At 33.3% G+C, this 14,159-nt stretch overlaps 1 protein-coding gene across 5 annotated transcripts; it reads right to left on the bottom strand.

The window, feature by feature from the left end:
• Positions 1-5,434: 5,434 nt before the first annotated feature.
• Positions 5,435-13,737, bottom strand: LOC127128577 (phosphate transporter PHO1 homolog 9). Of its 5 annotated transcripts, none has more exons than XM_051057928.1 (17): positions 13,451-13,737; positions 11,733-11,787; positions 11,492-11,646; positions 11,149-11,247; positions 10,321-10,945; positions 9,750-10,071; positions 9,173-9,221; positions 9,020-9,091; positions 8,804-8,933; positions 8,316-8,436; positions 7,522-7,780; positions 7,177-7,281; positions 7,055-7,099; positions 6,485-6,634; positions 6,088-6,366; positions 5,844-5,983; positions 5,435-5,761 (listed from the first exon to the last, which is right to left on the bottom strand). In XM_051057928.1, exons 5-17 carry the CDS (start codon positions 10,883-10,885, stop codon positions 5,671-5,673), a joined length of 2,328 nt encoding a protein of 775 aa, XP_050913885.1. In that variant the 5' UTR covers positions 10,886-10,945; positions 11,149-11,247; positions 11,492-11,646; positions 11,733-11,787; positions 13,451-13,737; the 3' UTR covers positions 5,435-5,670. The 5 variants fall into 5 exon arrangements, 3 of the variants coding, with proteins under 3 accessions (XP_050913885.1, XP_050913886.1, XP_050913887.1); XM_051057929.1 differs by having other exon boundaries at positions 11,462-11,646; XR_007805972.1 differs by having other exon boundaries at positions 5,540-5,761; positions 5,844-5,937; positions 6,232-6,366.
• Positions 13,738-14,159: the final 422 nt, after the last annotated feature.

Here is a 14,159-nt window from a genome sequence, read left to right on the forward strand (position 1 = left end):
AGGTTGCTAATTGCATATGTGGTTTCATTATGTTCTTAATTATGTCTAATGTTTGAACTATTTTCGTGTAAGGTATTTGGTTTCTCAACCTTGTTTGTTTGCATTGTTTATTTTTGAATGCATAAGGTTGTTTTTCTTTTACTAGTTATGTTGTATATTTTAGTCTATATTTGTCATGTGGTTATCTTTCACCCATCTTTCCCTTCTTTTTGATAATGTCAAAGGGGGAGAAAGGTGTATATGCTTGTATGCTTGTGAATTTCCTAAGGTACAATTGATACAAATATCCTTCAAGATGATCAAGTCAACATGATCATAAGCTTCTCAAATTCAGGGGGAGTTATACATCTCAGGGGGAGAAAGTTTTGTTTCCGGAAATTGCACGCATCAAAGAGGATTATTTGTCATCATCAAAAAGGGGGAGAATGTGAAATCAAGCCTCTCTATGATGAATGTTTTTGATGAAGACAAAACTCCAAGCAACAAGAAGGCAAAGATGATATTCTATGATAAAGCATCTTGATTCAAGAAGTTAAGCTTTTCACTTCAAGAAGGTATAATGAGAATACTTACCTTCACTAAAATCTTAGATGCTCAAGTATTCATATGGCTATTGCATAACTTTTTATTGTGCATGGAAAATGACTTAAAATAATTTTTTGCATTTTCAAACTGGGTAAATCGATTTACCTATAAGGGAAATCGATTTACCACTGAAGCTTACATATTTTTAAAAGCGAAATTTAAATTTTTCACTTAGGTAAATCGATTTACCACTTAGGGAAATCGATTTACCACTGGAGCATTACATTTCTAGAAGCGAAATTTCAAGTTTTTTAACTAGGTAAATCGATTTACCTCTTAGGGAAATCGATTTACCACTGAAAGATTTTGAAATTTTTTAAATGTTGCAACAGGGTAATCGATTTACCCATTATGTAAATCGATTTACCACTGTGCGTTTCTGAAAAATCAGTGGTTGTTCATACACCTCTTCATGCACCACTTCATGGAACCTTTTCATTTCATCTTTGACAATTGTTCATGATTTTTTCAGAACATTACCATGTTTCATTTGAGGTGTTATGTGCATATAAATACATGATCTTTCAAATTCAAATTTCACCTCTTCCAATCAATCTCTTAGAATCTTTCAGAATTCACACTTATTGTTTTAAATCCTCATTCAAGATTTTTCTGCATATTTTTCATATCATTCAAAACAGAAAATTCTTGAGCAATCTAATATTTTTGTGTGGTGAATTATTTTCATTGGAAGAGAAGATCAAGCAAATTGATATTTCACATTGTGTGATCATTTTACTACAAACTTTACATTCAATCCATTGTTGTAATCCATATCTTATTTTTAATTGTTGAAAAATAAGATTGTGTATTTTGTAAACACCTTGCTGTCCAGGATTGTTGGAAGCAAGAGAGTTGAGTTTGAGAGGATTGTTCTCATATCAACTTGGTAAATCACAAGAGGTTGTTCTTGGTGATTGTGTCTATCGTGTACAAGTCATAACAGATAGTAAATTCTCTTTCGTGTTGAAAGGGGAGTGGAGTACTCTCGATCTGTGAGGGGAAACATTATACATCGATGTGTCATTTACCTTCTGCATTTTACCGCTTTTTCATCACTTAAGCATTTAAGAAAGTAAAAATCATAAACCGTCAAAAATCCGGAAAAATACTCTAAGTGCCTCATTCACCCCCCTCTAAGGAACTCCTTAAACTTACATAATGATCACATCTCATGGATCATAGATAAGGAGTTATAGAGTATTAAACATAGGTAAGAATATTATGAGTAATATTTATACTAGATTGACCCGCTATGAGAATACTATATAGAATGTTATGCAAAGTGTCATAAGTTATTCTCATGGTGATAGTGGTGTATACCACCCTTCGACCTGAAACCACTATGAACCCTAGATGTAGAGTCGAGTGCTTTATTATTGATCAAACGTTGTCCGTAACTGGATGACCATAAAGACAGTTGATGGGTACTCCACGAAGCATGTTGAGGGACATGAGTGACCTAGATGGAATTTGTCCATCATGCGTAACAAGATAAACGTCTAAGGGCCCAATATTGAACTGGACAAGGATGACAATGTATATGCCTTGTGTTCAATATAGATATAAGGGCAAAAGGGTAATTGTACACACAAGTATTATCACAAAAATGGATTTGTCAGATCACATGACACTTTCGTGCCTTGGGTAGCAGTGATGTGTTGCTAGATACCGCTCAATGTTTATTATGTTAAATACGTGATTTAATATAATTGCCAATGTCGTGAAAACCTATAGGATCACACACAAAAGGACGGATTGATGAGAGATAGAGTAAATAAGGAACATCGTAAGGTACGGTGCACTTAAGTGAATTGTGGAACATCGTAAGGTATGGTGCACTTAAGTAGAATATGAAATGTGGAAAGGTACCAAGCGCTTAAGTGATTTTGGTATACCATAAGATATGGGCCATATACACTTGAGTGGACTTTTTAGCTTGCAGCCCACACAAGTGGTTCTATAAATAGAACCCTTGTGCAGAAGCATTTCATTATATGAAATTTTGTTTCTCTCTCTCTCTCACTCAAAGCCTTCATTCGTGGCAGCTAACACTAAGATTGAAGGAATCTGTTCGTGTGGACTGAGTAGAGGCGTTGTCACCATTCAATGTTCGTGATCACTCCTTAGATCTCATCAAAGGTTTCAATCGCCACAAGAGGTAACGATTTCTATCATTGATCATGCCTATTCATAAGGATCACTAAAGGAGAAAATTTTAATTTCCATTGTGTTTTGGATCGCTATTCTCCTTGACGTGGGACACACTGGTACGGTGCTACGGTGGTGATGCACCAGTGAAGAAGTTAAAGCTTTAGTCTCTATGTAAGTAGTATGAGAGTCTCAACATGAAGAACAATGAGAAGGTACCTAACTACATCTCCAAAGTGATTCTGATCATAAATGGGATGAAGTCGTGTGGAGAAACTCTCTCTGAAGAAAGTATCATTGAGAAGGTACTTAGGTCTCTTACTCCTCAATTTGATTACATTGTGGTAGTAATTGAACATTCTAAGGATCTTAGCACCATGAGAATTGAAGAGTGCAAAGTAGTCTAGAGGCACAAGAGTTGCGTCTGACTGAGAAAGACTCTAAAATGGAGGTAGAGCAGCGGGCTCTGAAAGCAGCTTCTGGTAAGAAATATCAGAAGTAGTCTTGGTCAGAAGCCATAAAGAGATCTGATGGTGTTCATAAGTCATAAACCTCAACTTCTGAAAGGCAGAAGAGTGCTCGGGAGGGGAATGAGAAGTATGACAAGAGGAAAGTTCAATGCTACTTTTGTAAGAAGTTTGGTCACTTCGTCGTTGTCTGTTGGTCAAACAAGGAGAGGAAGTCAGAAGAAGCAAAAGTAGGCAGAGGAGATTTTGATGATGAATATATGCTATTGATGGATTCTGAATCTGATGATGCATATTTGGCAGACTAGGGGTATATGGACATTGGCTGCTCAAATCACCTTATTAGAAATAAGAAATGGATGGTTGACTTTGACTCTGGTGAGAGGACAAATATCGGATGTGCTAATGGTAAATACCTCAATGCTGAAGGTATGGGAAATATCATAGTAGTTCTGAATAATGGTAAATCAGCATTGATTCAGAATGTGTGGTATGTTCATGGCATGAAAAGCAATATGATGAGTGTAGGTTAATTAATTGAGAAAGGATTTTCAGTTACCATGAAGGACAATCTTTTGAAGTTGTATGACTATAATCATAAGTTGATTATGAAGTCAGAACAAAGGAGGAATAGAATATTCAAAGTGAATATTAAAACTGCAGACTCTGAATGCCTTAGTGCAATAAGTGTTGTGAAGGAAAGTGAGTTATGGCATGAAAGATTTGGTCATCTGAACTTCATAAGCTTATGGCATCTGAATCGAAATAAGTTGGTACATGGAATTCCTCCAATTAATAAGGCAGAGAAGTCATGCAATGTGTCCATGAGAGGTAAGAAACCAATACTTCCATTTACATCTGAAATGCCTCCAAGAGCAAAGCATGCACTAGGTGTGGTGCATTTTGATGTGTGTAGACCATTTCTAGTACCTTTACTTTGAGGGAATAAATTCTTTGTATCATTTGTTGATGAGTTCATAAGAATGACATGGGTATCCATTATAAAGTTCAAACACGAGGTGTTTCTAAATTTAAGAAATTCAGAATCAAAGCTAAGAATCAGAATGGCCAGAAGTTGAAAATTATTTGAACTGGTGGTGGAGGTGAGTATAAATCTACATAGTTCAGAAAGTTCTATAAGGAGAATGGAATTGAGCATGAGGTGGTTTCTCCATAGACTCCTCAACACAATGGTCTTGCTGAAAGAAGAAACTGAACCTTGCTTGATATGACCATGAGCATGTTGAAGGAGAATAAGTTACCTTAGACCTTGTGGGGAGAAGTCGTTGCCACTGCAGCATAGGTGCTTAACAGGTGTCCAACCAAGAAGTTGAAGGAAATTGTTTCTTTAGAGAAATGGACTGGAGATAAGCAAAGTGTGAGCTATCTGAAGGTGTTTGGTTCTGTTTGTTACAAACATTAGTTAAATAATGAATTAAGGGATGGTGTTGAAAGGTAATTCGGTATTTTAGTATTTCGCCTATATGGCATTATTGTTTGTGTATATAAGTGAGTAGTGTGTTTAGTCATTAAGTAACATAACATGTTGTACGCAAAAGTAGTGGAGTAATCATTCTCTATGTAACCGTTAGTGGAATTATAGTTAAAGTTTATTAAAATTTATTATTCTCTCTCTTCCTCCATCTTCATTTTCTTCACCTTGTGCACCAACAATATCGTCCAGAAAATAATTTTTGAACGTGGATATTTTTAGCCTTTCAAAGAATTTGGGAGAAATACATATAGTGTTACGACCCACACACTAATTTTTTTGCATAACCATCCATAAACGAAGTTTATAAAAGTATAAGACTATAAGTGATCTGAGTTTGAAGAAACTTTAAATTAACCAAGTTTATGTTCACTTCTCTAGAACTAAAAATGTTTTATTCATTTCAAAATATAATACTCTCTTCCTGTTTATTATAAGAAAAAGTTTATATTTTAAATTTATTGAAAAATAATGTATTTGAACTATAAATAAATTAGATATATAAGTCTAAAAAGTAAAAAAAAACTAAAATAAAAAATCACAGGATGTAAGATTTTTTAAGGGTTATATGTAGAAATAACCTTATTTATATTTATAAATACAACAACAATCTTGTAAGAAAAAAAAACTACAAGTATACGTAAAGTATTCCACAGACAAATACGTATCAATGTCGCATACCATATGTTAAACGATTGGAGTTGGAAACTCTCCAAAAATATTGGAAAATTGGAATATATTTTCTAATAAAAGAAAAGTCAATTGTAATACAACTTTTCTTTTGTTTTCTTGCTGTCCAATAACATGTTTGCTTTTTATACATAAATTAGAGTGAAATGGTAACTTAATCCTCAAATTTGTAAGTATCGGTCAAAATAACTTTTAATATTTACAAATTAATATATACAAATAAAACTTTTAATTTTAACCTTATTGGTCATCAAATTTAATGTGTCCGTCAACTATATGATGTCTTCAATCATCATCATCATGATAGTTGAAAGGAAGAGCTATTGAGTTGAATGCCCTATATTTTCCTACATTGCTCAAATGCTCATTCTCCAACCTATTCAATTCAAAACATCAAGTCCTGAATTTTAAAACCAACCAAGTAGTAATAATCATTGCCAATAAGTTCAATAAGATACCTGAAAAAATTCCAAATGCCGCGGCGAAGGATCTCCAAACAGGTTACAATAGCAGTCAGAGCTGTTTTATGAAGGAAAGGAGCATCCTTAATGCCTAAAACAGATTGCATCCATGCAAACCTCAGTATAACATTCACTGCCTAAAATACCATCATAAGAACCGTGTTCAAATCGTCGTGCAGATTAAAAAAAACAGGAGAGGAGAATGAAGAGCACACATATTTGTATCCAAATATTAACTTACCATGGCAACAAAATATACACCTTTGTATGGTACAAGGAGTTTATCTCTCAACCATGGATTTCTTGAGTTTCTTACTAGCAAACCCCAATCCATGACAAAATCCCAATAAGTATTATAAACTGTTGCAATGATTGAAGAACTTACAGCCAGAACTTTCCAAACAACTCCATTGTAAGATTCACTAGAAGACCTCAATGCAACTGCAACTATTGTTGAGATGTATTTTAGTCCATTGAGTCCTTGCGTTTTATTTCCGTCTTCAAGTAATCGGCGACCACACTTAAAATGATAAGGTTCGTGTTAGGTTAAAAATTAATGAATAAGTTATATTATATACATCTGTAAGAACAGAAACTTGGGTTCAAAATAAACAAATACGAAATTGAAAATTGTGTACCTGAAGTAAACGGATCCAATATGGAATAATAGCTACAATTAAATAAAATGTTTTATAGATTGAACTATCATTGCACTTATTTGATCTGGTCAGGAAATCCCCCCAAAGGTAGTAGCAAACATAGAATTCCAAACATCTAAATGATTGCACCTGAAGACATGATTGTTATGTAAAAAACAAACCGAAGATCAATGTAAAAGTTAGGTAAAAGCAAGGTTAAGCCTCAAGAAAATATGACTTCACGCATGTTTTAAAAACCATACCCAAGATCGAACTGTTGAGACTTCCAAGTCATAGTTCATTTGGTTTAATAAGTTCAACCACGGTGGAACCGAATGGCAACTAAATAACTACTTAAAAAATGAAAATCAGGTTGAATCAGTTTAACCCAGTTCACCCTTACTAGTTACTACATACAATATAACCTGGATCAAACCAACCGATGAACGGAACGATTCTCAGTTCAACCGGTTGAGTTGCCTTCTGTTTGATTTTCAAAACATGTTTATATATAATGATTGCGTAACAAGTGACCAATATGAAGATTTAGTATAATGTGAAGTGTTAAACCTGGGTAGTAAGCTGATCTGCCATAAAACTATCTGTAAAATGGACCTGAAAACAAAAAATCAAGATTAGTATCATCAATGGAGTTTAGAAAATAGGTTTGAAGTTTTCCATTTGTTGTTTACCTTATAGAGAGGAGCACATATGGTGTGAAATACACATCGAATAAGGAAGAAGCGACTGGATTTATATATGATATTGAAGGGACAAAATGTTATGGCAAGCAGAAACTGCAATACAAGTTCATTAAATAAAGTCAAATAGTTTTCATATAGGTTGTAAGCTGAAAACAACTTATTGACTTGTCATAAGTTATTTTCATAACAAGTCATACCAAACAGCAATATATACTACTACCAGAATTATTTCACCCTATTTTTAGACACACTTTTTCTTCCCTCAAGTATACCATTGACAAAATACATAGCAAGATGATGAAATTTGAAAACAGATACAATTTTATAACTTACTATGATTAGGCCTAAAGGCACTAATTCTGTAAGTGCTGAGAAACTTTTGGTTCTTTGATCCATCTCCATATCTAAGTTTGAAAGAACAGCAACCAAAGAAAGTACTGCAAGGCCAGAACTAAGAAGAAATACTTCTCTATAAGCTAACTCAGTTCCTTCTTTGAATCCAAATATAAATGGATAGTTGATTCTAAAAAGCCTCCATAAGTATGTGTTCACAGAGTACATGATCATATGACACACAATGTATCCGAAAAGACTGCAATAAACTAAAGTTCATCAATCATGTTTCTAAAAACCAGAATCGAACTGCTAAAAAGAACCAAAAAAGAACCAAAAACAGAATCCGAAAGACGGTTAAAAAGAACAAAAACAGAATCGAAATGCTAAATTGAATAAAAAAAGCATCGAAAAAAAATCACAGTCATAATCGGTCATTTTCTCTGTTCGGCTTTTGGTATTTTAAAACAGTCATGATCCTTGATTTGGTCTGGTTCTTAATAGAAAGAAGTTGATTTGGTTTTCTTCCAACAGTCTAACTATCTATAAATAATAGAAATTTGGTATAGTTCGGTTCACAAAGAATGAGTTCAGTTAAGTTTTCATCTTGATACCGAACCATGAATAATCTTAGAGTCCGGTGAGTGACACTAACACATGTGATTACATTCAATTTGTCCATTTTCATGTCGGTGTCCATGTTCATAGTCTCTATGACATGCATGCATGAAAACATGCAAAGCCACAATTATGTAATTGCACAATAAAAATGAAAATGAACACCTCTAACTTACCTATAAAGTGGAAATATGTTATCCATATATCTCGTTCTACCTTCACTATAAAGAATATTTCTTGCATGTATGAGTATAATTAGTGCTGCAATGAGAGCAATTGCACAGCCAGTAAATACTCCTGTTTATCAATGATCAAATGTAAGTTTGAGACATAGTTTATTTTTTTCTAAGCATAATATTGAGGTAAAATGAAGGAGTAGAAATTCAGTGAGCATCAATGAATCAAAAACTGCATAGACACATTCAAAAAATAGCCAATGTTTACCATTATATAAATGCACCTTATGATTTTCTCATGGTTTTAAATTGCGGTCAGCAACCACAACATTGCAGATTTTGAAGTGTCTGCAACAGCATCACAACCTCAATTTTGATTGCATCGGCAACATTTTGGTGTAATACAAAGATTCGCAGCGTAACTGCAACCGCAATTTGAAACCTTCGCTGACATTATTCAAAAATAAACCAATTCCTTATGTCATTACCTAACAAGAATGTAGTTCTATGCCGCTCCTTCTTCGCTGTCGGTCTCAATGTGCTCATTCCTTTTCTATGATTCCCATTTGCAAAGTGTTTAATGAAGGCATGTTCCACTCTATCCATGAGCCTACTAACCTTTTACAATACATGATGGAGTATGCAGCACTTTAGGCTCTGAAGAAAACTATTGATTTTCATTGAAAAATATAAGAGAATATAACCTCGTCTGAGCTGCCAATATAAGAACTATCCACCATCTTTCGGTAAGCTTTTGATGCATTCCTTGAACTGACCTGTAGTGGTATTAATTTCAGATACAACCAAACCCAAAAAATGGGAAGCAAAAAGATTACTCGTGAAATCAAAAAGGATACCTTATCATACTTCTTCATGATTTTTGTGAATGCCAACAAATTTAAGAAGCTGCATACATATTAGCTTTGTCAAAGATAATCAATTTGTTAAGGCCCTCTTTGGATAAACAATATAATTAAGTGCTTGATGTATAAGTGTTTGGATCTTATTGCATTGGCTTAGTTGAGCTTATCTACAGACATAAATAACTCGTGACACAGATTGAGGGAGTTTATGGAAACAGCTTATGACATATCCATAAGTTGTTTTTAGCTTATTTCCACAAGCTCTTCAAGATAGCTTATGAAAACAGTTTATAGCTTATATTAAAGGAGTTTGACTTTATTTGATTTTTTGTTATAGAATTAGCTTATACATAAGCACTTATATTGTGTGTGATAAGTGTTTATGCTATAAGGACTTAATCAAATTGTTTTCAAATGAAGAGTTTATGGAAATATATAAGCTGGAGACATGTCATAAAATGTTTTCATAAGCTCTCTAAAACTGTGTCAGGTAGTTATGTCATTAGCTAAGCTTAAATAAGTCAATACAAACAGTCTCTAAATTCAAAAGTGAAGAAAGAAACCATGTCACCTGTATTGTTTTAGAAGTCTAAGCTTACGATATAATTCCGTGAAGGCTGTGCTAAGTTGCTCTTCTGCTTTCCTAAGCTCTTTCTTGTTATATGTTTGATCAGATTTTGCGTTTGTTAAAAGACCTTTTATGGTTGATAGGGGAGTTTCTGGTGGGCTCACATTGATCTTCACATGATCAAGAACCTCTAGAGGAGCTGGTCTAAAGCCCTCTAGAGAAGTCTTAGAATTGGTTTGTGCTACATGATTTCTATCTTCTGTAAAAGGATTGACATTGCTCATTTCATCCTTATGAATCATATCCATAGGTAGACTTGAGTGACCTTCAAAAATAATCAGCCACCTTAGACTGCAACTTCTCAAAAAACACCAACTTCTATGATTCATTTTTGAACTATGTAGCACAAGCACTTAAGATGAATAACATGTCTTATGCCCGACATGTGTAGGTATCTGTATCTGACTTCAAAAGGACACCAGACATGCTTTTGATTTGAATAATGAATGCTACCTAGATCCTTGCAAAAATGTAAAACAAAACAAACAAAAAAATGAAAATGAAAATGGCTTACCATGTTTGGCATCATCTTCATCGAGATGATGCGTAAAGGGATTTGAAGATGTTTCATTGCTATCAAGATTTGTAAACCCAATCTTTTCCACTTTTATTCTAAAAGCAATAAGATAATTAATTTGCTTACTTAACTCCTCAGCTTCATCAACCACTTTCTTAACCATCTTCTTATAAAATGCATTAACCTTGTTAAACTCAAAATCAAGTTTCTTGAAAAACTCAAGATCTTTTTCTGCGCCATCATCAGAAGCTCTTAAGAACATGGTTTGGTAAAACCCTTTTGAATCTTCACCTTCTACTGACTGAATAAGTATAACTTCATCCTCATTTTTCTTTGAAGACTCTCTATGATTATCATTAAGACCACTATAAGCTCTATAGAGAGTTAACCTTCTCCTCAATGATCCTTTTGATGTTGATGTTGATGCCCTTCGTGCTGTTGATTGATTTTGTGCCTTGTACTTTGAAATTTCTTTTAGAATGGATTTGAGAGACTCATAATTCATGTATGCTTCCTCCCATTCTGCCACCATTTGTAACACAAATTCTTTTCCAAACTTCATCTTTTTTTCAAGTGAGACAAAAAGATGGATTTCAAGTTTCAATGAAGTTTAATTTTTGAGCTGCAATGTGCAATAGCGATTTTGATTTCTCAGAATTTGTGTTTATGTGTTTAGGCAAGGAAAGAAGATAGTTGAACGTATTTTTTAGATAGAAAGAGAGTTCTTTTTTACAAAACAAAAGCGATTTTTTATAGAAGAGAGTGTTTTTTTTCTGAGATAAAAGAGAGTAAAGAGAAAAAAAGAAGAATGAGGTGAAATGAAACCTGAAATATCCTAAAATCCGAAAGTTTTAAAATGGAGAACATAGCTTCCATTTTGTGCTTTTCTCTAATAAATGGCAACGCAAGCGCAGGTGCTTACATCTGCATGTTTAAAAGCATAAATCTAAAATAAGCTAATCTTTAATTTTTAAAGGAAACCAAACCAAGATTTACTAAAAAAGCATAAATAAGACTGTTATCAAAATAATTAGATAATGTATTTTTAAGGCTGTAACCATGATTTGATAACATGAATTTACTCCAAAAAAAAATTTAAGTTCATCTGATTGAGCCTAATGAATCTCAAACATCTTACCGTATTAAAAAATAGCTTGTTGATTAATACCTGAAGGCCAACATCTTTAACTTTTTTCTGCAAGCTTCAGTTACTCCTTTGGCAAAGTGACACCAGTGTATTTGCAACAAGTTTGTTTGGCAACTTTAACGGCTAAACTTCCCCAACCACCTCCAATCTCAAGAATTTCTTGTTTCCTCTCAATTCTAGCAAAGATTTATATCAGGAAAAATTAGATATTTTGCAAAACAGAATTTAATATAGCAATAAAATAGAGACCAATGGCACTCACTTTTTCAAACAGATGAGATATTGTTCTCGTCATCTTTCAAGTCTTCATCTTCATTCTATCATATAATTTAACAAAAAAATAAAGATAAAATGTTAACCAACTAATGTAGAAATTGAAATAGTAGTATGCTATGAACCACAGACACCTCTAAACGAAGGCGTGTTGCGGTGTCCGACACGTGTCGGTGTCTGACACTTGTATGACATCCGTATAACACGTGTTGAAAAAGTCAGACAAATATCAGAAAAATCAAATAAGTGTCGCCAAAAACATAGTTTTTTTTATATGATTCGACACTTATTTGAATGGTGTCTGACACCTGTATGATACTCATACAACACGTGTCTCACAATACAAACAAGTTTTTCAAAAAGAAATTGTTTTTCTTTTTGCTTCATCACACCTTATATTTTTTTTCCAAATCTCGTACACTTCTAAAAGGATTCAACATGTTTTGAAACGATGATATCAATGAGAAATTAAAAATATTAATTTCGATTAAAATATTTTTAATTCTTTTAATGATAGAGATAAAAGAAACTCAAATATTATCTCATATATATATATATATATATATATATATATAACGGTGTGTCGGTGTCCTATATTTTTATATTATCGATGTTGGAGTGTCTGTGTCCTTGTCGTGTCGCGGTGTCGGTGTCGAGTCTGTGTTTCAAATCTACAAGAAATTTGGGCTCAGGCATCAATGTCAGTATGAAAGCTTGACTCGGATCGCTACGTGATACTATTAAATGAAGGAAATGCATTTTATTATAAAAATTCGGTAATATAGATAACTAATACTTGTCTCTATTATTTAAAATCTTTTTGTTATTTTATCATTTTTTTTGTGAACTGTTGTGGTAAGAAATGAAATAGTCTTACTTCAAATGTTCAAATTTTGTAAAAATGTACACTTCCAGAAATTATTCTGCAAGAATTTAGAATAGACTCACAGTCCTACGAGAATATAAACTTTCTAGTAATGCTATTTTAAATATTAACTTTAAACTTGCTCTTGCCGTGCCATTTCTTTCCAAAGCACTTGGAATTTGTTCCATTAGTTTTATCACCTAAATTGTGAACAACATCTTAAATAACGATCGCATACGCCTAAAAGCTTTCGCAATTTCGATTAAAACTGATTGCGGTTGTCGCGGTGCGAATTAACTCTAATTTTTTTTTCATCTTAAAACGGTGAATAACATTATCGATATCTACACCTTCCGATACCGTTTTGTCGCAGACGTTTACGGTTTTTTAAAACCTTGATCATTAAACATTCAAAATAACCTTGATAGAAAACAATCAACACGAATTCAATTCTAACAAAACTTTTAATGCTTTGAGGAAGCACTTCAATTAGCTCCACCGCAAGAAATAACATAAACTAAACAATGCAATACCGAGCTAGAGGCATATTTGAATTCGCAGCTAAGAGTTAAAAACTAGGAGAGAAACAAAATCATGTAGATTCAATCAAGTCAAATTCAACTACTAAAACATGATATTCAGCATAATCATATACCTAGAAACTGTAGCATTGAAGGAATCAAAGAGGAAAAACGAAGAGAAAATATCCAATTCCAAATTTACCTTCTAGAATCTAAAAAAACCTAGATCTGAAGCGAATTAGAAACTGAAATAGGATTCAATTTGTCAAAAAGCATAGAATCGAAGAAATGCATCAAATTAGAAGCGAAAATAGAGATAACCTTCTCCCGATCTTTGTTGCACGAAATCGGAGAACGCGAGATACGAGGGACGGCGTGGATTTGAGAGGTACGGCGGAGAGTGAAGATACGCGACCGTGAACGAGAGGTACGGCGGAGAGTGAAGATACGCGACCGTGAACAAGAGGTATGGATTGGGATTGAGAGCGATTCGGAAAACTGATGAAGCAAAAGCCATGGAGGGAAGGGCATGGAGATAGAAACTAGCTTCTATGTTTGAGATTGAGCGCTATAAATAGTGAACGTTGTATTTTGGTATTTCGCGAGGGAAAACAGGTTAGAACTTAGAACTAATAAATATGTGAGTTATTAAAATAATTTAAATATAATAAAACTAATAAAAATTTGTTATATATAAGATAAGTTTTTTATAGTATTTTTTAAAGGAAAAATCTATTTTAAAAAATATCACTTTTATTATTTTAATAGTGCTTGTTTAAAATTTATAAAAAAATTATTTCTAGTTTTGAAATGAAAAACTAACTATAATTCAAGACAAACTCACATGTAGTCAAATGTAGTTAAATGTTAGACAATTAGTATCTCTAAATTTATTGTGAAGCATGATGATGACTTCACTTGACAATATATAAAGAGGAGTCGGACAAGATAACCCCTTATCATTTTTTTTTGTTAGTTAAAGATTGTATTACAACTGTTCTCTTTCATATCTTTTATGTATTGGCAAAAA

The sequence above is a fragment of the Lathyrus oleraceus genome, chromosome 3 (assembly GCF_024323335.1).
Source record: "Lathyrus oleraceus cultivar Zhongwan6 chromosome 3, CAAS_Psat_ZW6_1.0, whole genome shotgun sequence".
Lineage (NCBI taxonomy): Eukaryota > Viridiplantae > Streptophyta > Magnoliopsida > Fabales > Fabaceae > Lathyrus > Lathyrus oleraceus.

Bases quoted from the DNA above. Each gene is read 5' to 3' on its own strand.
- LOC127128577 (XM_051057930.1), bottom strand. From the start codon at position 10,885: ATGAAGTTTGGAAAAGAATTTGTGTTACAAATGGTGGCAGAATGGGAG. The intron at 7,282-7,521 runs GTAAGTTATAAA...CTTGTATTGCAG, and splicing joins TGCCTTTAGGCCTAATCATA to TTTCTGCTTGCCATAACATT. The intron at 7,100-7,176 runs GTAAACAACAAA...TTTTGTTTTCAG, and splicing joins TATGTGCTCCTCTCTATAAG to GTCCATTTTACAGATAGTTT.